At 37.3% G+C, this 24,599-nt stretch overlaps 1 protein-coding gene and 1 long non-coding RNA gene across 4 annotated transcripts in view; one reads left to right on the top strand and one right to left on the bottom strand.

Annotated features, from left to right (window-relative positions):
• RSPO2 (R-spondin 2) overlaps positions 1-24,599 on the top strand; it is a 191,536-nt gene that overhangs the window by 116,745 nt on the left and 50,192 nt on the right. For 2 of the 3 annotated variants that reach the window (XM_001135096.6, XM_009455800.5), the window contains exons 4-5: positions 13,026-13,169; positions 15,578-15,766. In XM_001135096.6, coding sequence (XP_001135096.1) covers positions 13,026-13,169; positions 15,578-15,766 — 333 coding nt within the window. The remainder of the gene's footprint in view (positions 1-13,025; positions 13,170-15,577; positions 15,767-24,599) is intronic. The other variant, XM_009455801.5, reaches the window with a different exon arrangement.
• LOC107976409 (uncharacterized) lies at positions 9,805-17,961 on the bottom strand. Its single transcript, XR_001720363.4, has 3 exons — positions 17,787-17,961; positions 14,544-14,635; positions 9,805-12,841 (listed from the first exon to the last, which is right to left on the bottom strand). It is a non-coding gene; the product is annotated as an uncharacterized LOC107976409 (long non-coding RNA).

Genomic DNA, 24,599 nt, shown 5'->3' with positions numbered 1-24,599 from the left:
TATGCTTTTTCCAAAGAGGGTTTTGAGGACTTCAATATTTAAAGAGTAAAGAGCAAACAGGAAGAGAAGAAGATGGGGGGAAAAAAGGAAGGGATGGGCAATAAGGCAAGTAGTTATATTCTTGCAAGGCTTTGAATAGTGCTCAGTGAATCTGTACCTTTCAGGGGCTGGAGAAAAAGTCAAGTATGCATTTGTTTCACTCTCAGTAAATCTGCATTTTACATCAGATAAAGTCAGCATGTGAAATTACGGCTGTTTTAGAACAACGGGAGGCAGTTTTCTTTCTTTTTGTTTGCTTGTTCTGTGTGTGTGTGTGTGTGTGTGTGTGAGTGTGTGTGTCTGTGTGTGTATCACTCAGTTCCCAAGCTTTACTTTCCCTTTGGCATAGTGAGTTTGGAGTTCTGAGATTGTTTTTTCTTTCATAAAGCAGACCGATATAGGTCAAACCTGCATTGTGCAAGGGTCAACTGTACCTTAAACCAGGTAATACAGGCAAAACTGACAAAACTGTTATGCAGTTATAAATGCAAATATTAGAAAAATCTGAATTTCCTTGGCTAGTTCCCCCCCCCTTTTTTTTTGAGATGGAGTCTCGCTGTGTTGCCGAGGCTGGAGTGCAGTGGCGTGATCTCGGCTCACTGCAAACTCTGCCTCCCGGGTTCACGCCATATTCCTGGCTCAGCCTCCTGGGTAGCTGAGACTACAGGTGCCTGCCACCATGCCCAGCTAATTTTTTGTATTTTTAGTAGAGACGAGGTTTCATCTTGTTAGCCAGGATGGTCTCGATCTCCTGACCTTGTGATCCACTCGCCTCAGCCTCCCAAAGTGCTGGGATTATAGGCGTGAGCCACTGCGCTTGGCCGCCAGCTTTTTCTTAAATAAATGGTCAGTTTAAGTGTTTCAAATACCATTAAAAATATCAAAACATTCAGTTTTATCTTCTGAAAGGATTATGGTAAATCCTATCTCTAAAAGAACACTGGATTGGAAGAAATGGTGGGCTCTGATTTGAGCTCTGACAGTAACTAGCTTTGTAAGCTTAGACAAATGATGTAACACACTCTGGAATAATAGCATCCTAGTAAGTTGGGTCTATGAAAACATCTCAGTAAAAGAGTAATATCTGATGTTGGCAGTTTCTTTTTACAGTATTGATCACCTTATGACTTTCTGTGTATTCTAAGTCTAGTTTAATGTTCAGTCTCTCCCTCCCACCCTTATTTCTGCTTGGTTTATGGTTAAGGACTGTGCATACCTTTTGTTTCTTAAAGGCAAAACATGAGACATAAAAGCTTTAACATGATATTTAGTAATTTAGTGCCTAATTTGAAAATGTAGCTCTGCATAATCTGAAGTATTTTTGTTTGTTACAGAATTATGCTATTACACTAAAATATACAAAATGGACTGGGCACAGTGGCTCACATATATAACCCAGCACTTTGGGAGGCCAAGGAGGGTGGATCACTGGAGGTCAGGAGTTCGAGACCTGCCTGGCCAATGTGATGAAACGCCATCTCTACAAAAAGGACAAAAATTAGCCAGACATGGTGGCAGGCACCTGTAATCCCAGCTACTTGGGAGGCTGAGGCATGAGAATCACTTGAACCTGGGAGGCAGAGGTTGCAGTGAGCTAAGATTGCACTACTGCACTCCATCCTGGGTGACAGAGTGAGACTCTGTCTCAAAAAAAAAAAAAAAAAAAAGACTGTGTTTATTCTAAACTGATAGAAATTTAGCATTAAATTTGTTAATTCAGCAGATACATCTATCATCATCTGTCATGTCAGGCCCCCATGCTGGGATCTAAGAATACAGACTAGCGTAAGACAGGCTCTGTTTTCTACATTTAATAGGAGGATTATGGTGGACAGAGTGGTAAAACCATGAGGGAAGAACTATCACAGGTATCTGGGTGTTGGGAGGGCAGGGGATGTTTTCAAGAAACTTCACACATGTAACTGAGCATGACTAAGGTGAAAGGTACATGTGGAGTTGAGGCTAAGAAGGTAGATAGACATGCCTAGCAAGAAAGATCTTGTATTTTAAAATCAAGGGTTTTTACTTGATTCTGCAAGTGAAGGTGAGCCATTGAAGCATTTTAAAATAGGGAAATGACGTGAAAAAATGTGTGTTTTTGAAAGATCACAGTCTTCTCTTGTAGCTGCAATAAAGCAATCTTAATTTTGTCATTGTGATCTGTAGCACCTGTATGGATAAACCATCAAAGTTTTCAGTAGGCCAGATCAGGGATGATATTAACAACTTCAGTAATGGTTATTCACCTGCACACTGCACTGTTTAATGTACTGGTCCACAGTTGCAATGCAGTAGCTGCCTGTTGTGAGATGTAAACCCTGTTTTAATTCTATTCCATTACCCTTTATGGAAAACTCAAAGGGCATTCTTTCTCCTAATTTGTTCTGGAAGATAGATTATATCAAACTGATACTCTAAAAGCTAGAATAAACATTTTTCTCTCTGTGAGAAAGTTGGCTATATGATTTTCGATACTCTTTACAAAACATTTTACTTTTATTTTTAGTAATGGTACTAATGGTTGGAAAATAAAAGTCCTGACTTTCAGTTTAATAGAGGTAGTTGTATTTTTCAAGCTTACATTTGTTTCTTGTGGATTTGGTAGTTCTTGTAAGTGAGCCTATTATTTCAGCATAGACCCAAGTTAGGCAACATCGTTCTATTATTATATTTCCAAAGCGGATGCCACCTTGTGCTGTTTTTATGTAAATAAAACATACACCTAATGCTTTAGTTTTTAAAATACTTTCACCTGCATCTTCTTAATCGCATCTGGAAATCCTGCGAGGCAGTTAATATCCTCATTTACAAAGCAGGTAACATGCATTCTGATAAGTCCACTGACTGGCCCAAAGGTTGCCTGCCACTGCGTGGTACAACCAAGACTGTATCTACTTTTATCATCAAACTAGATGGGCATACATGACAAAGCCACCCTCACAAACAGAGCAATTAAAAATATCAAACTACAGGACTGGACATAAATGTCAAGCTAGTTTCAGCCCAAACATATGGCTTCGTAAAATTCTTCTCTCTTCCTTCCTTTCCAACCAGCAACTTCGTTCAAAAGTCAGTGCCACAGCAAGCAAGAAATTAAAAACTTATTAAACTAGAATGGAATATTGACCCACTGACAACTGATCAGGAGTTGTCATTCTTGATTTATCAATACAGTGTGAATAAAGTTAAAAATATTGAAATAAAAGTATTCCCATGTCAACTGAATTCCAGCATCCTCATGCTTATCTGATATTTGTCTTATGCCCACAGCCAGATGGTATATGGAAGACATCACTATGCCTCCCCAAGCTTCAGTGCTACCATTTGGTGTTTTCAAAATAAAACTCTTTATTTTTTTTTTCCTTTTTTCTATCAAGGTACCCCAGGGATTTCAGTAATTCTCTAGCCTAGGGGTCAGCAAACTATGACCCAAGGGCAAAATTTGGACTGCTATCTTTTTGTTAGGGCCCTTAAGCTAAGAATAGCTTGCAGATTTTTAAGTCATTGAGATTTTAAGACAAAAAAATGCAAGAACAATATTTTGTGACACACGAAAATGATATTAACTTTTAAATGTCAATGTTCATAAAGTTTTTTTGGAAAACATCCATGTTGAATCATTTACATATTGTCTATGGCTGCATTTTGTGTTATGACAGACATGAGTTGTTTAGACAGATACCGTATGGTCTGCAAAGCCTAAAATATTTATTATCTGGCTCATTATAGGAAAAGTTTGCTCTAGCCTATTTGGAGTATAAAGAGATTAAGAGATTCTTCTTGTTTTCCTTGGATGGGGGTTGAGTGGAGGGCAACACATATATTAGCTTACATATGCTTTTCCATTTAGTTGGGTGGAGAGATCTGCATTTTCCAACATTTGGAAACATCCAACTAAGATGCAGATCTGAAGCTGATTAAACCGCTCTACTTCTACCTTAATATAAAAGGGTGACAAGTTACCAAAAAAGGAAAAGCGCAAGAAGTAACCAAGTTGAGAGTTCTAATAATGGCAGGAATTTAAAATCTGATATGAGATACTAATTTGGTTTACAATTTTTGAAACTTTTCATTACTATCACATTCCTTTGCTATTTTATTTTGAGGTAGTTGTCCTTCTCCCACTGTTTCACACCTTCACCATGGGAAAAAAATTCTCTAAGCATTTAACGTTCTTAGCAAATGTGTTCATTTTAATTTCATTTGTTTTGAGAATGATTTCAAATATGCATCACTTGAATATATGAGAAATAAAGCCAGTATTTTCAGAGTTCCTCATTATTTGACCACATAATTTTACACAAGCCTCCACGTTTCTTCATATTTTTTCTATGTGGGTGGGCAAGATATAACATTTAAACATTCAAATATCACAGTGAAGCTACTAGCAGCATATTGCAAAAGTTTGAATTTGGAGTTTTTAAAAAGTGAACTGTTGCAACACTTCAAGTTAAATACTTTTCCGTGATACATTTTTTGACAGCATATATGTCCTCGGCAGTTAAAATAAAAGATACTATGGCATGTAAGATAGAACTCTATAGCTATCTGAAAAACAGTATGTAAATTTCTAGATAGAAATTCATTCTGCCTAATTGGAACTTGAGGATTTAAATCACAGCCTAGGTCAGGATTTTACTGTATGATATAGGTAAGTCAGGTATTTCCCCCTTTTTATCTGATGGTTAAGGGAGTAGGGCACAAAGAGAATGTGATTTCTACCATCTGTCCCCACACCCCAGGTCAAAATTGCCTTTAGATCTTGGTTTCCTAACTCCTGGTTCCTAATGTTCAAAGCAGATGATTTTCCATGTAGGTGCCCAACAAATGATTGTGATCAGTTTGTTAAGCTGTGTGACCTAAACAAGGGTAAAGCCACTAAGTGTACTCTAGACAGTGGGTAATGCCCTTTATTGGGTAATGCCCTTTGAGTAGTGCATATATATATATATTTATTTATTAAAACTACATATATACAGTTTATTAAAATTATATCTATTTTTTCCATGTGGAGTATCCTATTTGAGCTTCCTTCCATTCACCATCTTGGGCTGCAATCCTTTTGTCCTAGTTGTTAGATTAAAATGTATTTTATTATTTATATTTAATAGTTGTATGTATTTTTAGGAGTACATGTGATATTTTGATATCTGTATACCATGTGAAATGAATAAATCAGAGTAATTAGGATATCCATCACCTCAAACATTTATTTTTTTGTGTTGGGAACATTACAATTCTTCTATTTTGAAATATATAATAAATGATTACTAACTATAGTTTTTCCTACTGTACTATTGAATACTAGAACTTATTCCTTCCATCTAACTATATGATTGTAGCCCTTCACTAACTTCTCTTCATCCCCTTCCGTTCTCAGTCTCTGGTAACCACCATTCTACTCTCTATCTCCATGAGATCTACTTTTTTAGCTCCCACAGGTGAATGAAAATATTTGATATTTGTCTTTCTGTGCCTGGCTTATTTCACTTAACATAATGTCCCCCAGTTCCATCCATGCAGTGGAAATGACAGGATTTCATTCTAGTTTTATAGCTGAATAACATTCTATTGTGTGTATATACATAAAATATTTTCTTTATCCTTTCATCCATTGGTGGGCACTCAGGTTAATTCCATATCTTGGCTATTATAAATAGTGCTGCAATAAACATGAAAGTGAAGATATCTCTTTGATATATTGATTTCCCCTCTTTTGGATATATACTCAGCAGTGGGATTGCTGGATCACATTGGTAGTAAATTTTTATACTTATAAAAGCTCACTTTTAATAACTAATTACACAGCAGGTACTGTGCTGAGATCTTTGCACTGATTAAGCCTCTGAATCCTCTCAAAAAGCCTGTAAGATAGAGACTGATAATACCTTTAAAAAAATACATGAGGACATTAAGACAAAGAGAGCTTCACTGACTTGACCACAGTCACACAATAGTAAGTGGCCCAAGATTCTAACCTCAGATCTGCTAACCACTGTACTATTTGAGTGGCCACTATATTCTCCACATAGTTCTTATTTCCTGCCCCTTGCTCTTATTCTAAGTGTCCTGTTCTGCATTTGACATAGTTGAATTTTATCCTATACCAACTATCCTAACTAATTAAGGCAATCTTGATTTAAACTCATTCTACTGGGTTATAAACAGACTTTAACCCTGTATCTTCTGTTAATTTAGTAATGCTGGTTCTCTGTGTCATCATTCAAATAGTTTAACTGTAAATATAAAACATTGAGTCCTGAAACTTCTGGATTCATCTTTTATTTAGGTTGAAATATAATGAAGTTCTAACGAGCTGCGTGTTACTTGACTGTATTACAAAAAAATGTAATTTTAGCTTTTAGGTATAATAATTTTTATCAATACATAGTCTAGTGGAATTACTGTAATGGTACATATTAGAAATGCATGATTTTGATAACATAAAGCTTAAAACTTAGGGATATTTATAACCCCATTGCAAATTTTGAGAGGAAATGTTAAATAGTACTTGAAATTATTAGATAAGCCTAAAACTAATTTTTAAAAACCTTATATTAAGTTCCATAGTCTAGTGCTTTCCATGTGAAAATTTGCTGAAAGTCTAATTTTGAATGTTTTGGGAACAAACTGTGCCTTTAATTTCTATTCATATTTTAGCACGCAGTGGGCAGAGAAATCTCTAGAGGTTTCTAGAGGTTGGCTTGATGTTCTTTGATCCTTTCATCTACTATGTGGGGACTAAATAAATGCCCTGTTTTTGTCATTGACTGCCACATTCTGAACAGAGATGCTAGTTTAAAATAAGAGCAGTTGGAGCAACAAGCAATTGGATTTTCATGGTGTGCTAAGGCAGTCTGAAGTCCACAGCCCTGATGGGCGTGAAGAAATAAGAGAACATAGATTCCCAGGGGTGTTTGAGGTTCCTTCTACTTTATTGACTTCTTCCCTTTCTCCAATAATTGATTGTAATATATATAATTACATTTTGACAGCTAGAATTAACAAAGGTTGATGTTTCTCTGCTTTTAAGGATTTACTTTTCTCATTTATCTGATTGACCATGCTGAGATATTCAATTAAGAGATGATTCTTGTCATCTTAATTTAGCTGGGAAGAGAAACAAAAGGAACTCTGTTCATTTGCCAAGTGCCCTGAAAGCACTGTTGAGACCGAAGGAAGAGAGGATAGTTGCGTGATCTTTGGCTTCTCTCAGTTTTCCATCTTCTCTTCCACTTGGTTTATCACTTTTATGGATTCATTATAACTCCTCTCCCCGGAGTGTTGAGCCTACCAATGGTTTTCCTGACCTCTACTGTCTTCTGCTTTCAGGAAGGTTAACTTTCTGAAAACGTTCACTCTCCAGCTCGCTGTGTCTTTACGTCGAGCTTAGAGTAGTCATTTATTCCCTAATTGCCTCTCTGTAGAGCTTTCCCCTCAGTGGACTGAAGATCCTGAGGTGTAAGGACCTTGTTTTCTCATCTGTGCTTCTATGTACCTGTCAGGATGGTTGGCCCATAGGGACTGTTACCTGTCTCAATGAGGAAACATGGTGATGTTATGCTCATGGCCAGAATCTACAGGGACTACTCACTGCTAGTCAGACCAAACCCCTAATCTTGAACTGAGCTTCATTTTTATTAATACTAATTATTACTTAAATACTTAAAGCCACTCAAAGTATGAATAATTTATAATCCCCACCCAAAGCTTCTAAACCCAAGTAACCATCCCATAGCCTAACCTCCTTTTCCTCCAAGCCACTCCTCACTGGACCCGTCACTTGCCATATGGATTTTCTCTATTGCCTCATGATGAGGGCAGCCACCCTTGCCAGGACTCTGCTTCTTCTTGTCTCCCTAAAACTTGCTCATCTGAAGTTCCAACTTATAGCACACATCACCTGCCTTCCTTTGATAGTTACATTCTCCAGTATAATTGTTTTCAGGTGTTTAACTGTTGGTTCTTCCATATGATTTGCAGTTCTTTACAACAAGTATGGCTTTTTAATATTAGAAATACTTACAGTGCATGTGCAATCAATCTCTCACTAAGCATGCAAATATTACAGAAATTGAATTTTTGAATGGCATTCATGTTCATTTACTTAGCAAGCATTAAAACTCCACCATGTTTCCAATACTGTGTCAGGAATGGGGAATTCACAGATTGGAAAAAAAAAAAACTTGAATGGCAGGACAGAAATGGGTCCCTTTTCTGTCTCTAATGTACCTAAGACATCCCTCTAATATCTCCTGTTACATTGTGATGCTCTGTTAGTGCCACGTGGACCCCTCTGGCTTAGCACCTCCAGGATAGGGAATGGGTTTAGGTTCTTAGGGTCTGGCATATACTAGGTTCCTGGAGAATGTTGAGAATGAACTGTTGAGCTGGACTACAGTGTGATTTGAAAAATGTTATATTAGAGCCCGTACGGGGTACTGTAAGAGGATAGGAGAGAGGGTACTCAGCCTATTTTTCTGTTTCTTGGCCAAGGGTAAGCCCTTCTTGCCAAATGACAGCCCCATCAGACTGTATTTGGATGCAGTTTCACTTGGACAGTAATTTTACCTAAACCAATATTGGCAGTCCTCATTCGGTGGGTTACATTTTTGAGGAGGCACTGTAATTTAGAAGCATGTAAGTTGGCTGAACTAGGGTCTTTTATTTGAACGAGGACTTAAAACCCATATTTTTATAGAAAAGTCCTATGTTTAGTAAATTTTAATATACCTATTATGTAGCATACAGTTTTCTAAGGTTTAACAATCTATTGTATGATCCTACTGGTGTTTTAATGGTGACTAACTCATTTATAAGATTTACATAGAGGTTTTCTAAAGTGTATGGAAGAAACTGTTAACACAGTGGCTATTTCTGGGGAGTAGGCCTAATGTGCCATTCAGGTGAGAAAAAGGATTTCTATTTTTTCCTGTAAAACTTCTGTACTGCTTTGAGTTTTTACTTATAATGAGAATGTTTTACTTTCATATAAAAATGAGTTAATAGAGTTGATATGAATCCCAATGAAGGGTAAAATGCTTAAATAGTTTTTGGAAAATGGCTACAAGCTGGGGGAGAAAATATAGGACTATGAGACTGCACAGGAGTTCCCCCCACCCCCCGCAAAGCAGAAGAGTTACCTCCTGGAGAAATGGCTGAACAGAGCAGGGGGTTGTAGTTGGATCTGGAGCTGCTGAGGAAAGGTCATCAAGGGCTGTGAAGCACATCAAGTAGGAGACCTCCTGGATTAGGTGGCTTGTGGTGCTGCTTGCTTTCAAAAATATTGGGTTTGGCCAGGCATGGTGGCTCACACACTTTGGGAGGCCGAGGCGGGTGGATCACCTGAGGTCGGGACTTTGAGACCAGCCTGACCAACATGGTGAAACCCCATCTCTACTAAAAATACAAAATTAGCTGGGCATGGTGGTGCATGATGCCTGTAATCCCAGCTACTGGGACGCTGAGGCAGGAGAATCACTTGAACCCGGGAGGCAGAGGTCGCAGTGAGCCGAGATTGTGCCATTGCACTCCTGGGCAACAAGAGCGAAATTCTGTCTAAATGAATGAATGAATGAATGAATGAATGAATGAACAAAAAATATTGGGTTTGTAGGTGTTTGTATGCAGATGAGCTCTGTCAGTGCAGGCTGCTGAATGCATGGGCCACCTGCACTGGTTTTATGCAGTGGCAAAGAGCAAATGAGGCCAGGATGGCCAGCATAGCTTCAGGTGCTAGGACTTGGCACTGATCAAAGCTTTTAAAACAATGCTTTATTACACAGACAATATTTTATTTAGTTTTTTCCCCTTACAATTTGAGTGAAGGAAAAGCAACACTATTGAACATGTGAAAACAAAGGATACGGAGATGGCTAAATGAAGGTGTATGTTGAAGGTTATAGCAGGTTCAACATTATTAAATCAGGTGTATAATTCATGCACTCAAATATGAAAAAGTTTTAGATTGGATAGATGCCTTTATTCTTGCCTGTTAACATCAAAAGAGCTTAATTTTACAATGTTAATGAAGTGGCACTTTTTTGAGTAAACTTAAGTAGGTCACAAATACATATTGTAATAACCTTTTCTATGATACTTTAATTACATAAATGTAATTATAAAGGATATGATTCAGAAAAATAACATATTTCAAAATTCTACTCTCCCCTCCCCAAATTAACTTCCGTAAGCTACTTCATACCCATGAACACACGCACACATACGTAGTTTTATTATGTCATACTATATATATCTTGCAACCTGCCTTTTTTTTTTTTTTTGAGACAAGTCTCACTTCATTGCCTAAGCTAGAGTGCAGTGGCGCAAACACAGCTCACTGCAGCCTTGACTTTCTGGGCTCAAGTGATCCTCCTGCTTCAGCCCCCAGGTAGCTGGGACCAACAGGCACATACCACCATGCCCAGCTAATTTCTTAGAGATGGGGTTTTACCATGTTGCCTAGGCTGAACTTGAACTCCTGAGCTCAAGTGATGCATTGCCTTGGCCTCCCAAAGTGTTGGAATTACAGATGTGAGCTACCATGCCCAGCCAACTTGTCTTTTTTTTTTTTTTTTTTAAATTAACAATGGGTTTTTCAGGTCATTACTTATACTTCACCTTGTACTTTTAAATGGTTATAGTTTTCTACAATTTGAACATATCATATTTATATTCTACTTGAATTTGAGAACAAATAATTAAGCTTTCATCCAACATGATTTATACCTGAAGAAGTCCTCAGGGACTTTACAGAGCATGATAGGTATTTCGGCAATTCCATATTCTATGAACTGGTATTGGGAGCATGGAATGAAATGAGGAAAGGGAGCTACAAGTAACAATAAAGATCAGCAAAGGGCCTGGTAAAATTAATTCCAAATGCTTATTGCTATAACTTTTTGGCCAAAAAGCTTATTGGTGTGGCTTTATTTTAAAGAGAAGTCAGACCTCATAGATGATAGCTGATTTATGAAGTGTAAAGTCCTCTTTTTCTCTTTAAGTAGAAGAGCTTTTTTTTTTTTTTTTCTCTTCACCCTTTAGTTCTGTTTTATCCTTTGGAATGCTCATTACTATTTCTTGGAAAATAACTACGGCAGGAAGGGCTGCTTGTTTTTTAAAAAAATATAGCAAGAAAACTAACAATTTGTGGACATAATGGTCATGTAGTTTGACCATGATTAAGAGGTTATTGACCAGCTATGGACCATGGTTTTATTAAAATATAGGTTACAGCATGTAAGACTACAAATGAACCTTTTATGGGGTGATAAACTGTTCTGTGCTCACCATTTCCCTCCCCACCAAAGGAGCAGTAGTGTAGATTTGTATGTGGACTTTGACCCACACATATTTGGTGTTCTGTTTATAAATTTGGTAACATTTTAGAAGTTGCATTAGCTGCTTCATAGTGGTCATTTAATACAAAGAAGCCTGTTTAGACTCAAAATTGAAAGGCAAAGAGTTGGCATTTTTAATAGGTCTAGACACAGTTATTTCTTATGTGATCTATTTTAATGAAATTTATTTTTAGCCTTTAAATGTAGCCTTTAAATCAGTGATTTAACATTTTGGCTACATTTTTTTTTTACCCCTTTATCGCTTTGCTTATAGGAACTATATGTCTTAAAGCTTTTCTGAATCCTTAAAGCATGAAGTGTAGTTCTGGAGCCTTGTAAAATGAATACATGTGATGTCACAGAGTTTTCATAGCACTTTACGTGCTGTCAATTGCGTCGGTTAAAACTGTTACAAGTCATAATGTACCACAATCTGTTGAAAACTTGACCTTGGAATTTACCGGTCCTGCAAACTTCTCTCCTTTACTTTCCTTGAAGAGTAGTTAAGAGTGTATTTATTTTCACCTGTGCATGCCAAGGATTTCTGGCCCAGATGTTCTGGCCTACCAGGGAATGTGATCTAGAATACAAGCTTATAAATTATTGCTTCTTTTTATACCTTATTGTAATGTATGTGGTTTAGTGGAAAAATACATGTTTCTAATTCACTGCGGCTTCTATCTGCAGACTACCTATTATGAGCCTATCAATTTACATATATTATTACAAAACCTTACAATAGTTTTGTAAGGTCAGTGATGCCCCTGTTTAATACAGGAGGCAATAGAGGCTCAGAGAGGCATACAGTTGTCTAAAGTTACAGAGCTGGTAAGGGCAGAGCTTGGTATTCACACCCAGATGTAACAGACCTGAAAGCACATCTGTTTCACAAACTCCTAGTGGACTGCAGTGAGCAAGTTATAGAGAGAAAGAGAATGGATTTAAAAGGCAGATGGTTTTGGTGGCTTTCAGAACCAATTCAGCTGTTACTCTGTTAGTCCCAGGTTTCTTATTTGCAAAATGGAGTTTCTACTGCCCAGCTGTAGGATTATTGTGAAGATTCAGTGGAAATATATGTAAAGCCTTTGATACATTGTAGGTTTTCAACAAAATGACCTAAACTTCCACCCCCACGCCCCACCCAGGTCACCCTCTGATGAATGTAGGTGCTAGCATTGACCAGTGCCCTGTAAAATAGACCATGCATTTTAAAACATTTTAAAAATTAAAATTCTTAACTCATTTACTATACACAAACACTTATTACAGTGTTCCCATTGTAGGCCTTTTGAGGGCAGGACAGATTTCAATACTGGCAGCAAGTAATTTGTAGAGGGATTGTTTTCTTTGTCTTTTGAATTTTTTGTTTTAATCCCATCTGGAGATTACCAGCATGTCCAAAAGTTCTCATGGTGCCTGGGACCCGGGGCTGGCATTCTCTCTTGGATTCTTGATGTAGTAAGCTGTTGAAAGAGACAGGGATGACTTAGAATGAGATGGCGCTAGGAAACAAATGAGTTAAACAATATTTCTCTGATGATGAGAATTTCAAATGGGCTAACTTGTGAGTTTACAAAAATTTTATTTGTAAAACAAGTAAATTTCTTTGACTGAAATTTTCTTTTTTCTCTTTAAAATTGTTTTTAGGATGCAGAATAGAAAACTGTGATTCTTGCTTTAGCAAAGACTTTTGTACCAAGTGCAAAGTAGGCTTTTATTTGCATAGAGGCCGTTGCTTTGATGAATGTCCAGATGGTTTTGCACCATTAGAAGAAACCATGGAATGTGTGGGTGAGTAGTTTTTAATGTAACTCTCAATCTGCAACTTTTATTTTAACACTTGTTTCTTAAAAATATGCATGCTGGATATATTTAAACTAAGAAACAAATTGGTTCTCTTGTTCAGTAGAACTGAAAATTAAGTTCTTTGCTGACTTTAAGCATCATGACAATTGGATAGTCTCATATCTTGCTGTAAAATTTGCTAGTTGTGCATTTGCTAGGTTAATCTACTTAAGTGCTAACAAGGTTTTTTTTTAATCATCCGTGTGTAATACATCAATTTCTTAATAGATTATTAGTAACTGTTAGAGAAAAACATTTTGTTCAGAAGAGAAGTTTTAAGCACTACCACATCAGCTAGCTACTCTATTGCTCCTGCTATGTGTGGCTATTACAGAACTGCTTGCTTAGCTGTTTGTTTAAAAAAAAAAACTTGAAAAGAAATTCTTTGTGCCATATTTTGTTGATTATATGTTACAAATGCATTAAAACAATTGCTAAATTTATATACCTGGAATGCATAATTTGATATATATACTATTTGTGAAAATAGTAACACATTTTATAAATTTTATATCTTCTGAGTGTTGGTAAAATACCTTGGCATTCTTATACCACCGTTTGAAAGGTAAAGATCTGTCAGTGGCTACATTATGATGAATCTCTTAATCTAATCATGGATGTATTGTCATGCCCCCTCCCCAGAATTTCATTTGATGTTATATATCTGATATGATATACAACACAGCTATGTATTAGACTTTACTTCCCTTAAAATGGAGACTTAGAAGAAAAGTTGACATTTTTCTATGAAAATATTGCTGAAGTAGTCTGTAATTGTGTATTTGAGAGCTTGCGAAGAAGACATTTAAACAAGTGGTTTTTGAAGAAATATGTGCATTTATGTTTCTACTTATGTGTGAGTTAATACATTTTATAGGCACCACTATTAAAATAAGAAAGTCACTAGAAGAACATATTCAGAATGTTGAATTTGCTTTTGAGAGGCAGGACACACACATTACACATGTTTAGTGGAAACGCTGAAATCCTTAACTATAAGCATATTATAAATAGAGTCTTATGCATTCCCTGAATAAAAAATCTTAAATGTCTTTGAAAAGTCTAAGAAGCAGCTGTGATACCCACTGATGTCTAGAAGATGGAAATATTAATTGTATGCAGACTCTGGACCTGAGCCCTCATCCACTAGCATGAAGAGGAGTTTTAACGGTGAAGTTGATGAGGAGTTTTAGCTTTGTATACCCTTATCCTTTTATTTCCTCCTCTCCCTCCCCTGGGAGTTGGGGGGTAGCCTATTTTCCACTATGTGGACTTAACATAGGACATGCTAAAGTTTTTACGTATGTAGTAAAAACATACATTTTCAAATGACTGATCACATTTGTTTACTTTTCAAACTGTAGTAATGTACAACGCCAATGTGGAGAATAAGAACTGTGGTCTCCAGAAACCTGTTGAAAGAACAGAAAAAATCAGAAAATGCAAAGCAAGCTCCACATCTTTTTCACCAAGTGCTTCCCAACTAAAACACATTTGTGGGTTTGGTGGAGGCAAATTTAGAACTAGCCTGTAAAATTTTGTCTTCTGTTATGACAGGAAATAGTGTCTTCTACTTTAGGTTTTAGCTGTTGACTCTCTTAAAAATTACACATTTTAGTGTCATTAGAACTATTCATAATAGCAAAGACACGGGATCAATCTAAATGTTCATCACTGATAGACTGCATAAAGAAAATGTGGTACATATATACCATCAAATCCTATGCAGCCATAAAAAAGAACGAGATCAAGTCCTCTGGAGGGACATGGATGGAACTGGAAGCCATTATGCTCAGCAAACTAGTGCAGGAACAGAAAACCAAACACCGCACATTCTCACTTATAAGTGGGAGCTGAATGATGGGAACACAGGGGCACATGGCGGGAAACAACACACACTAGGTCCTGTCAGAATGGGGGCAATGCAGGGAGGGAGAGCATCAGGAAGAATAGATAATGGATGCTGGGCTTAATACCTGGGTGATGGGTTGATCTGTGCAGCAAACCACCATGGCACATGTTTACCTATGGAACAAACCTGCACATCCTGCACATGTATTCCTGAACTTAAAAGCTGAAGGAAAAAACAGAACTGACCAATAGCATCCTTCAAAAACTGAACTAAGACAAATGGAAAGTAACAGCTTTGTTTTGATAGAAGTATCTTATGGTTCAAAAAATTAAAGTTCCCAAAAGGTGAGTATAGGTCTTCAAGGCTGTACCACTTAATTTTTGGTGTCTGAAGGTGGGGTTAGTGAAGGAACACTGCTCTGTAAATTTGATGACAGTGAAGCAAATGGATACTAACTTATGTGCTTGTGTTTTTTTTTTCTTTTTCTAAAAATCTTTACTAGAAGGATGTGAAGTTGGTCATTGGAGCGAATGGGGAACTTGTAGCAGAAATAATCGCACATGTGGATTTAAATGGGGTCTGGAAACCAGAACACGGCAAATTGTTAAAAAGCCAGTGAAAGACACAATACCGTGTCCAACCATTGCTGAATCCAGGAGATGCAAGATGACAATGAGGCATTGTCCAGGAGGTAGGTGTGGATATAATCACTACTGTGTGCTGTGTGCTTCCTGAATTCTCCCGCTTCCTAACCACCTTCCCTTCCAAAAATAAGTATTTATCTTTGAAGGAAACCCAATAATATTGGTGAGGGGATAAAGTTTTGTTGTACTTATTTAAAAACAAATGCTTCAGTTGTGAAAAATATGAAGTGCATATTTTATTACTTTCATAATACCTTAAACATAACTTAGGAGAGTACCTTAGTAATGAGCTTTCTAAAATGAGATTTCTAAATGTGTTTTGGTGGCTTTTTTGGCAAATGTACCATAAAAGCGGGTTCTTACGAAATCAGGCCTTCGCAGATGTTGCTCTGAGGGAAGCGGCCAACTTTCAGTTGAGAAGAGTTTAGATTAGAAAGGTTTATGGAGTCTGTAAAATCATCTGCATCGTTACTAGTTGAAGATGACAACTTAAAATAAACTTGCCCAAACACTGGGAGGAATAAACATTGTCTTAATGTTACCACAATTAGCCGTTTCTCTTTGTTTTGATAATAATTTGTAGAAAACAGCTACTGGTATGTGTGTGTTTATTCAAATCTTTGTAGTAATTGTGCTGATTTGCAGTAATTATTCTGTAATAACAGGATTAGGCCCATTTAGAAATTGGAAGAGCACATAGCTGAGGTGGCTGGCCGATGCAGAATCAGTAAGTTGAAATGTGGGTCTGAGCCCTGTCACTGTGCTGTCCCTAAAGCAGTAATCACTGGGTTACATTTATTTTATCACTAGCGGATGCTACGATGTCATTCGCTCAAAATAGAAGAGCAAAAAAGAAAGTTGTGTTTGGAAAACTGCTCTGTAAAAGAATCATAACTTTTGTTTGCCTTCATTGTTTCTGTGGGTGCATAGCTTTTCAGCTTTATGACCATAGCCCAGAAAGAGAATATATAACTGCTTAAAACAGGTTTATATCCATGTTATGCTGCCTCATAGAGAATGTCTATGATCCATGGAGAAAGACAATACTTTTAAGACTCGAAGACTCCAGTCGGCCTTTGAGAACTAGTAGATCCAGATTCAGAAGCTACTATTAGGAAAGCAGCTTTTCCTCTTGAATTAGTTTTGCTTTTCCTTACTGAATCTTTGAAACAAAGTTTTTTTAGGTCTGCTTTTCACTAACAAGGATGGTTTTGTTCACTTAAACTAGGTATTTTTCAGTCAAAATATAAGAAAATGTTTTCTTACAAAACTAATAAGCCGCTTCTTGGATAGCTGAGAGCATTTAACCTGCAACCTTCTCCCTAAAAACAAACTTGATGTATTCAGGTATTGGAAATAAAGACTTTCTTTGTTGTATATTGTTTACATAACTAGCCCCTCCCCCATTCCTCTTCCAGCAATGTGGTCCCCCAATTGTGGTTTACATTAATAGCAAAAATTAAACTGAAAATGCTCCTATAACAAACATGCTCATGTGTAACAAGAGGCAACACATTTCCCTCCCCTCCAAAACTCTTTATTTTGACGTAGCCACAGTCTGGCTTGAGAATTTTCTAGATTACAGCTAGATTGTTAACCATAATATTTATTGCATTTGTATTTTTATGTTATCAACAACAACATACTGTCTTAGTTGAATACAACTTGATACTGTCAGCAATTTAAGTTACGCCAAAACAAATGCTTATGTATCATCTGCTAATATTCTCTTTTTGACAAGCCAGTAACAGACTGATTTAATTCTTACTGAAGTTTTACCAAGTTTTACTTATTAGGAAAGACTAGCTATAGCTCTAATTCTTGTGTCTACATTTTCAGTTTAATAAAATCAATTTTATATAACCTTTAAATAGGTTTTCAAAGTTATATCATTTTTTACTATTTTATTGAAAGGAAACTAAATATAATTGTTGAGAGAAATGGCAAATTATTCTGTAATAAGGTTACTTATATTTAAAAATGTAGGAAATGAAAACTACAAAATTAGCTTTGTAACTTGAGCACCGATTGATAAAAATTGGCGTAACTTCCAGGGGAGTATCCTACCTTGCCTCAGGTGAGAGAGAGAAAAGTTCCTTTCTTCAATAGGTCATGGCGACTAGTGGAAGAATGGAGAAGAAAGCCACTTTATCCCTTTTTACATCTTGATTTGATTTCAGTGATCTGCTTTGACAAACCATGCAAAAATGTAAGTCGTAATCAGGTTGGGAATACAGGCATTTTTAAGATCTTTGCAACATATGTATGGATTTTTCTCCTGTTGAAGCCAATCTTAACCTGATTGCACACAAACGCAGCCTTAAGCTCCTTCACACTAAAGCAGCAGCACATTAAAATCAGCTGCTTCTGATTACTGAAAGGCATAAGTTAGAGGTCAGTGTAATGCTATAGTCATCACTATGCATATAAGATATTACATTGAAAACTATTAAATATGAAAACATAAATGGCTTTAAGAGTTTTTTTTTAAAAAACAGTGTAATGCTTAGCCTAGTTTTTCCTTAACTGTTATATGCTTATTTGCTTTCTTTTTTAAAAAAAAAAATCAAATAATATCTGGAAATATCTTTAGTAGATCAATTTACACTTGAAATACTCAGTCTTCATTCCCAAACTTTTCCTTTAGATCAGTTGTCTTGTTTTTTCATTTTTGATAGCATAACCTGTAAGGTTTCTTGGGCTTTTCCAACAATCATTCTTCAGGGTCCTGGTCTGGAGTTATCTGGGTCCCTACATCGTGTCAACTTGTTAATTCAGTGAGCCCTGACAAGTCACTTAACCTCTCTTGGCCTCCATTTCCTCATGTGTAAAATTGAGGATTTAGGGGGGGATAGGTGATCTCTGAGGTCCTGTTCTGTTCTAAAATCTGATGATTCTAGGATTAATTGCCAAAAGTTGCAGGCAAGTTCTGTGGCTGTCATATGAAGGTGAGGAAGAGACTTGGAAGGCCAGGAGCGTAGTTTCACAATGAAGGATCTGAACACTTTCCCAGTAGCTGCCCCCTGCATTTGCCAAGCCTTCCACATCCAGCAGCTTTCAGCTTCCTACTTCAGGGAGGACTCTGCTTGGTCCTTCAAAGACTAACCAAGATTCTTTTTAAATCTGTACATGACCTGTGACTTAGCTACCAATATAGCAGACTGATTTATGGCGAATGACAGAAGAGAAAAGGGTGCATAAAAGACCGTGGAAAAAAGAGAGGCCAGGCGCAATGGCTCACGCCTGTAATCCCAGCATTTTGGGAGGCCAAGACAGGCAGATCAAGAGGTCAAGAGATCGAGACCATCCTGGCCAACATGGTGAAACCCCGCCTCTACTAAAAATACAAAAATTAGCTGGGCATGGTGGTGGGTGCCTGTAGTCCCAGGTACTCAGGAGGCTGAGGCAGGAGAGTGGCTTGAACCCAGGAGGTGGAAGTTGCATTGAGCCAAGATCGTGCCACTGCACTCCAGCCTGGTGACAGAGCAAGACTCCGTCTCAAAATAAATAAATAAATAAATAAATAAATAAATAAATAAATAAATAAATAAAAGATGGACAATGAAAGGAAAAAATATTGAACACTGAGTATAGGAAACAAGTGAAAAAAAGAGTGAATGACTTCAAAATGAAAGCTGTACCCATTGCAGATATAACTGTCTCCACTCCCTTTGCCCTCTCCCTGAGTATACTAATTAAGAAAATCATGTTGGGACCAATTTATGAATATATAACCTGAAGCTTTAAGTGGAAAGAATTTCAAGTCTGGGCCATGTTGTACATTAGGGAATATCTTAATACAAAAGTATAAACATGCTTTTTGTCATATATTTAAATGACACATGGAAGAACAAATTTGTGATTGCTAAGGTATTATGTTGGAGGATGTTCATGTACAAGACAAAATGTCGTCTGTAGGTGGCTGTGGTCTTCTATTCTTTCACAGGAGGATTGACCAACATCATGATCTCAATCTGAAATATTCTGTCCTATCTGTGTGGGACTCCCTGCTTTCTTTGTCAAGCCCCATCATAACTCATTTTGTTAATTTATTTCATCAGATACTTGTTGAGCACTGCTATGTGCCAATCATAAGTCTAGGCATGGGATTGCTCAAAGAGTCCTTAGAGAGCTTTTTCTAGCAGGAATAGCTGCAATAAAGAAGTGGGTGATGGTACATAATCTCATGTGAAGACAAGGGCTGTGGAGACAAGTAGGACAGGGAGCTAGTGAATGGGTCAGGGTATACTATGTTATGTAGAGTGATCAGGAAAATTGAGGAAGTTACATTTGATCAGAGATCTAAATGAGGGATATACTTTGAAGCTTTAAGGGAATTTTTTTTTGGAGCATCCTTGATTCTCCTGCCGTATTTTAGGGAAGAGGAAAGAACTGAGCTCCATGGAGGCTCTGACTGGTCCAAAGTGATACCTAACAAGTTACTAGTGGTAGAGCCGAGAGTAGGACCATCATCCTGCTGCTTAGGAAACCTGTTTTCCTGTGCTTTTTCCTTGGTCTTTATGATAAAGACCAAAGATAAAGCCATGGCTGTCCAACATTAAACTTCCCAACTTTTAACCATTTCTCCCTCTATGCAGAAATATCATTTTACTTTTGCTCTACAAATGCTTTTAAACAACCCTGCCATCGCCATCCCTTCCAATTTGGAATCACTGGTGAAACATATCCCAATGGTCATTGCATAAGGGCCAAAGTGTTGAGCCACTGGCCTTGTTTTGATTCAGCTTTCCCTGTGAAGGCCCTACTCTCCTTTAGAGTCATTGGTCCTTGGTTGGTAGTGGGGGGAAATGTGGCTTCAAGATTGTAGTTGCCATCCCTAATCTTTCAAAGCCAGCCCTCTAGAGGAGACTGACTTGTGTGGAGCCACATCCAACATTCATCTTTGACCTTTGCTCCTTGGCCTACACAGAAGCCCTGGGCAACCTGATCCCCATCTCCACATCAGAAGGCTCTGTGCCCGGCATGTTTTTTTCCTTCTGACACATTTCAACTATCGGACTCTTAAAGTAATTAAGGTGATGCTTTGTCATATGCTGGGATAGCTTTCTGCCTCTTTTGCTCACAGCTGCCTCAACTCACGATAGTGCAGTTTTTAGTAACCACACAGCAGTTCTTTAAACTCCAGTCACATTTTCTTAGTACTGTTCTAAATTTAAGTATGAAATCTGCTACTGTATACTATTTTAATTTTAGGGTATTCTTTCTTTCTTCAAAAGTGGTTCTTGGTAGGAAACAAAACAAAGTATTACCTACTTAGAACCTTGATCTCTGCAAAAATCTACTTTTAAAAAGGTAGTAGTAGTAAGACTTCTCCAAACCTATGTTTTTTCGTGTGTGTATAAACTGACAGCAACATGTGGACTACGTATTAGGTAATATAACTAAAGATGGTTGTAGATTGTGATAGATTAACCCCAGAGCAGGAAATAAGCATATTTTTCAATGGGACAGGGTCAAGAAAATATGCGATGGACATATGTTCTTTATTTCTCTACATTTTGTTTACATTTGAGTCACAATTTATGTGGTCTGCTTTATACATGTCACCCTAAAGAGTAGTTTGGAAGAGAGGAGATAAGAGAACCTCTTTTCTTTTAGAGTTTGTCAAGAATGTCGATATTAAAATTTTTATGTGAAGAAGAGAGCATCTAAAAGGAAATTCTTATTGTCTTTCTGTTTGCTATGCTAAAAGTGTTATAATGTCTGTCTGAGAAATCAATGATTTGTGTTAGTCATTTTAAATTAAGCAAGTTATACTATTTTCCAGGTACTCCGGCTGCATGGAAGCTAATCATAATATGTGTGTGTGTGTTTTAAGTGATTATAAACTGGGAGGGTAACCCATAAGTAGCCACTTTGAAAATGTTAGTGTATAATTATTAAGTTGGTGTTAAACAAAGATCCACTTGCCTCCAAACATTCCTTTAAGGAGCTAAAGTGTCTGAAATTCCTGCGTCAGGGGTCTGAACAGAATCTTAAGAGGAATCCCCTTCCTCTCCCCAGCCCACCCTCACTTTTTGAAATATTTTTACTTGTTTCCTGAAAGTAGGCAGAGGATAACCACTGGCACCTGGTGATGGTGGTGGTAGTTTTTCTTTTCAAGGAACGATTTCTTCCAGATTGACTAATTTTCACATATTGGAGGGTAAGGGTCTGAGGAAATGAGGGGGGCAGAAAAGGGGTCTCCAAATTAGATTCAGTCTTGGGCATAGACATGGACATAGACATAAATATAAAGGGGTGCAAAACACTCAGAACATGGAGGATGAGGGGGTGGATATGAGACAACTTCTTTTCTCGGTTTCATTTTGAGACAATCCGAGTGCCAGCCTTGCTTGCCTTGGGGGCCGGGAGTGAGTGAACTCTAGTGGAGGAAGACACACCTTTGTGCTGTTCTCTACAGCTTCCCATCTGGAATCTCTGCCAGCCCCATTTCAATGTAGTCTGGGGCAGCACGTACTAGTCTCTTTTATGGGTACTTGTAAAAAGAATTTCTCAACTACATATGCCACTGAAGACCCAAAGTTCTATGCAGTACGCTACTCTTATGGTAATATAAAATATATAAAACATTTTTTATAACACTCCAAAATAAAAACAACTTTAATAGGACACACATGGTGTCAGTGGTAGATATTTTTCCCCCTCCGTGCAGGAGACTCGCTTTTCCCTTTTATAAGATAGGAATGTCTTAAGTATAAATGTCCTAATCATTTCTTAGAACAACTTATTCTCAGTTGGGCCTGGTGGCTCACACCTGTAATCCCAGCATTACGGGAGCACAAGGCGGGAAGATCCTGAGGTCAAAAGTTTGAGACCAGCCTGGCCAACATGTGGTGAAACTCTGTACTAAAAATACAAAAATTATCTGGGTGTGGTGGTACATGCCTATAATCCCAGCTACTTGGGAGGCTGAGGCAGAAGAATCTCTTGAACCCAGGAGGTGGAGCTGAAATCGTGCTACTGCACTCAGCCTGGGGGACAGAGCAAGACTCCTTCTCAAAAAAAAGAAAACCAAAAAAACAAAAAAACAAAAAACTTATTCTCCCTATTGCCTCATCACATACTTCTCTGGGATCTTTAAATGGTGTTGATAAAAAGAGCAGTCAGTTTGTTCATTTAGATTTCCTGTAATACTTCTCTAGCTACTAGATTAACCTAGAGCTGTATGTGTAGATATCCCTCACTATCAGAAGACAAACATTTTAGTGAAAAGAAAAACAGAATTTTACTAAAATCTCAGCATGATCCATGTCATCATAGAGAAGTAGTTAAGATGATAAAATTACTTTGTGTAACAGAGGTGTCAATTTTTTTCTTTTACCATTAATTAACCTAAAAATGTAAAGGCAGTAGTTTTTGCTTTACAACTGACCTGTTGATATGATACTCAGACCTAATGTTACTTTGTGTTAATACTATCATCTTGTGTTTGAGGACTTTGGAAACTAGGAGCAAAATAGTTGAGCTTGTCAAGAGACATTTAATAACTGATGCTGTGTCCATATATCCTGCCCATTACTCAAAGGATTTAGTAAGAACTTAATGTACAAAGACAGAAGATAACACAGTAAAAAAAAAAAAAACACCCCAAAATGTAAACTATTAAAACTAGGAATAATTTAAATTAGAATAAGAGCTCAGGCCCGAATAAAAGAAAAAATAGGCTATTTGGATCTATGTTGGTTGAAGTAATTGAGCCAAAAATTTGACTTTAGGTTTGCTACCAGGCAAAGGGAAGAAGTAGACATGGTTCTAGGTTGATTTAAAATAAGTGCTTGATTTTAAAATATCAATTTAATAGCAGCTTTTAGAGGGGAAAATCACATATGTATGTATCTATGTTTATACACAATAAACATTTACACATGTATGGTACATGTACACACATGCACATATATACAAATACTTATTCCAATTTCAGACACATTAAAGTGTGCATGTGTGTTCAGGGAGGTAGTAGGACTTACGGAATTGAGGAAATTCTCACAGAAAAAAGCTCAGGGAGGCAAAAACTAAACACATTTCTCAGTATTAGACTTCTCAAGTGGGGAATCACATGGTGGACGATGTCGTCACACCACCCACGTCACATACATGCTTCCAAAAGGTAGAAAGCAGCTTGGCGTTTATCCTTGGATGAAGGCTGCAGGTGTGACTATGAACTTGACTCAATAGTGGCATGAGTAATACTGATTCAGGACTTTAAAAAAATCATATAAATTTAAAGGGTACAAGTGCAGGTTGGTTGGTGTATTGCATAATGGTGAAGGTTAGGCTTTTCGTGTAACCATCGCCCAAATAATGTACATTGTATTCATTAAGTAATTTCCTATTCCTTAGCCTCCTCTCAACTTCCCAAATTCTGAGTCTCCAGTTTCTATTATTCCATACTCTAAGTCCATGTCTACCTCTTATTTCTCTCCCACTTACAAGTGAGAACATAAGAGTTTTCTGTTTCTGAGATATTTCACTTAGGATAATGGCCTCCAGTTCCATGGAATCAAAATGTTTTGACTTATCAGTTGTTTTTTGCTGTAATCACCCAGTAGGCTATTTTAGTGAATATTGAATGCCTTTGGAACTTCATGGTATCTAGTGAATGCAGGAAATGTGTAGATCTACGTTTATAGCAGTACAATTTGAAATTGTAAAAATGTGGAACCAACCTAGATACCCATCAAAGAGTGGATAAAGAAAATGTGGATATACACCATGGAATACCACTCAGCCACAAAAAAGGAATGAAATAATGGCATTTGCAGCAACCTGGGTGGAGTTAGAGACCATTATTCCAAGTGAAGTAACTCAGAAACAAAAAACCAGATATTGTGTGTTCTCACTTATAAGTAGGAGCTA

The sequence above is a fragment of the Pan troglodytes genome, chromosome 7 (genome assembly GCF_028858775.2).
Source record: "Pan troglodytes isolate AG18354 chromosome 7, NHGRI_mPanTro3-v2.0_pri, whole genome shotgun sequence".
NCBI lineage: Eukaryota > Metazoa > Chordata > Mammalia > Primates > Hominidae > Pan > Pan troglodytes.
The sequence above is the reverse complement of the archived record's forward strand: the minus strand, read 5'-3'. Positions and strand labels throughout refer to the sequence as shown.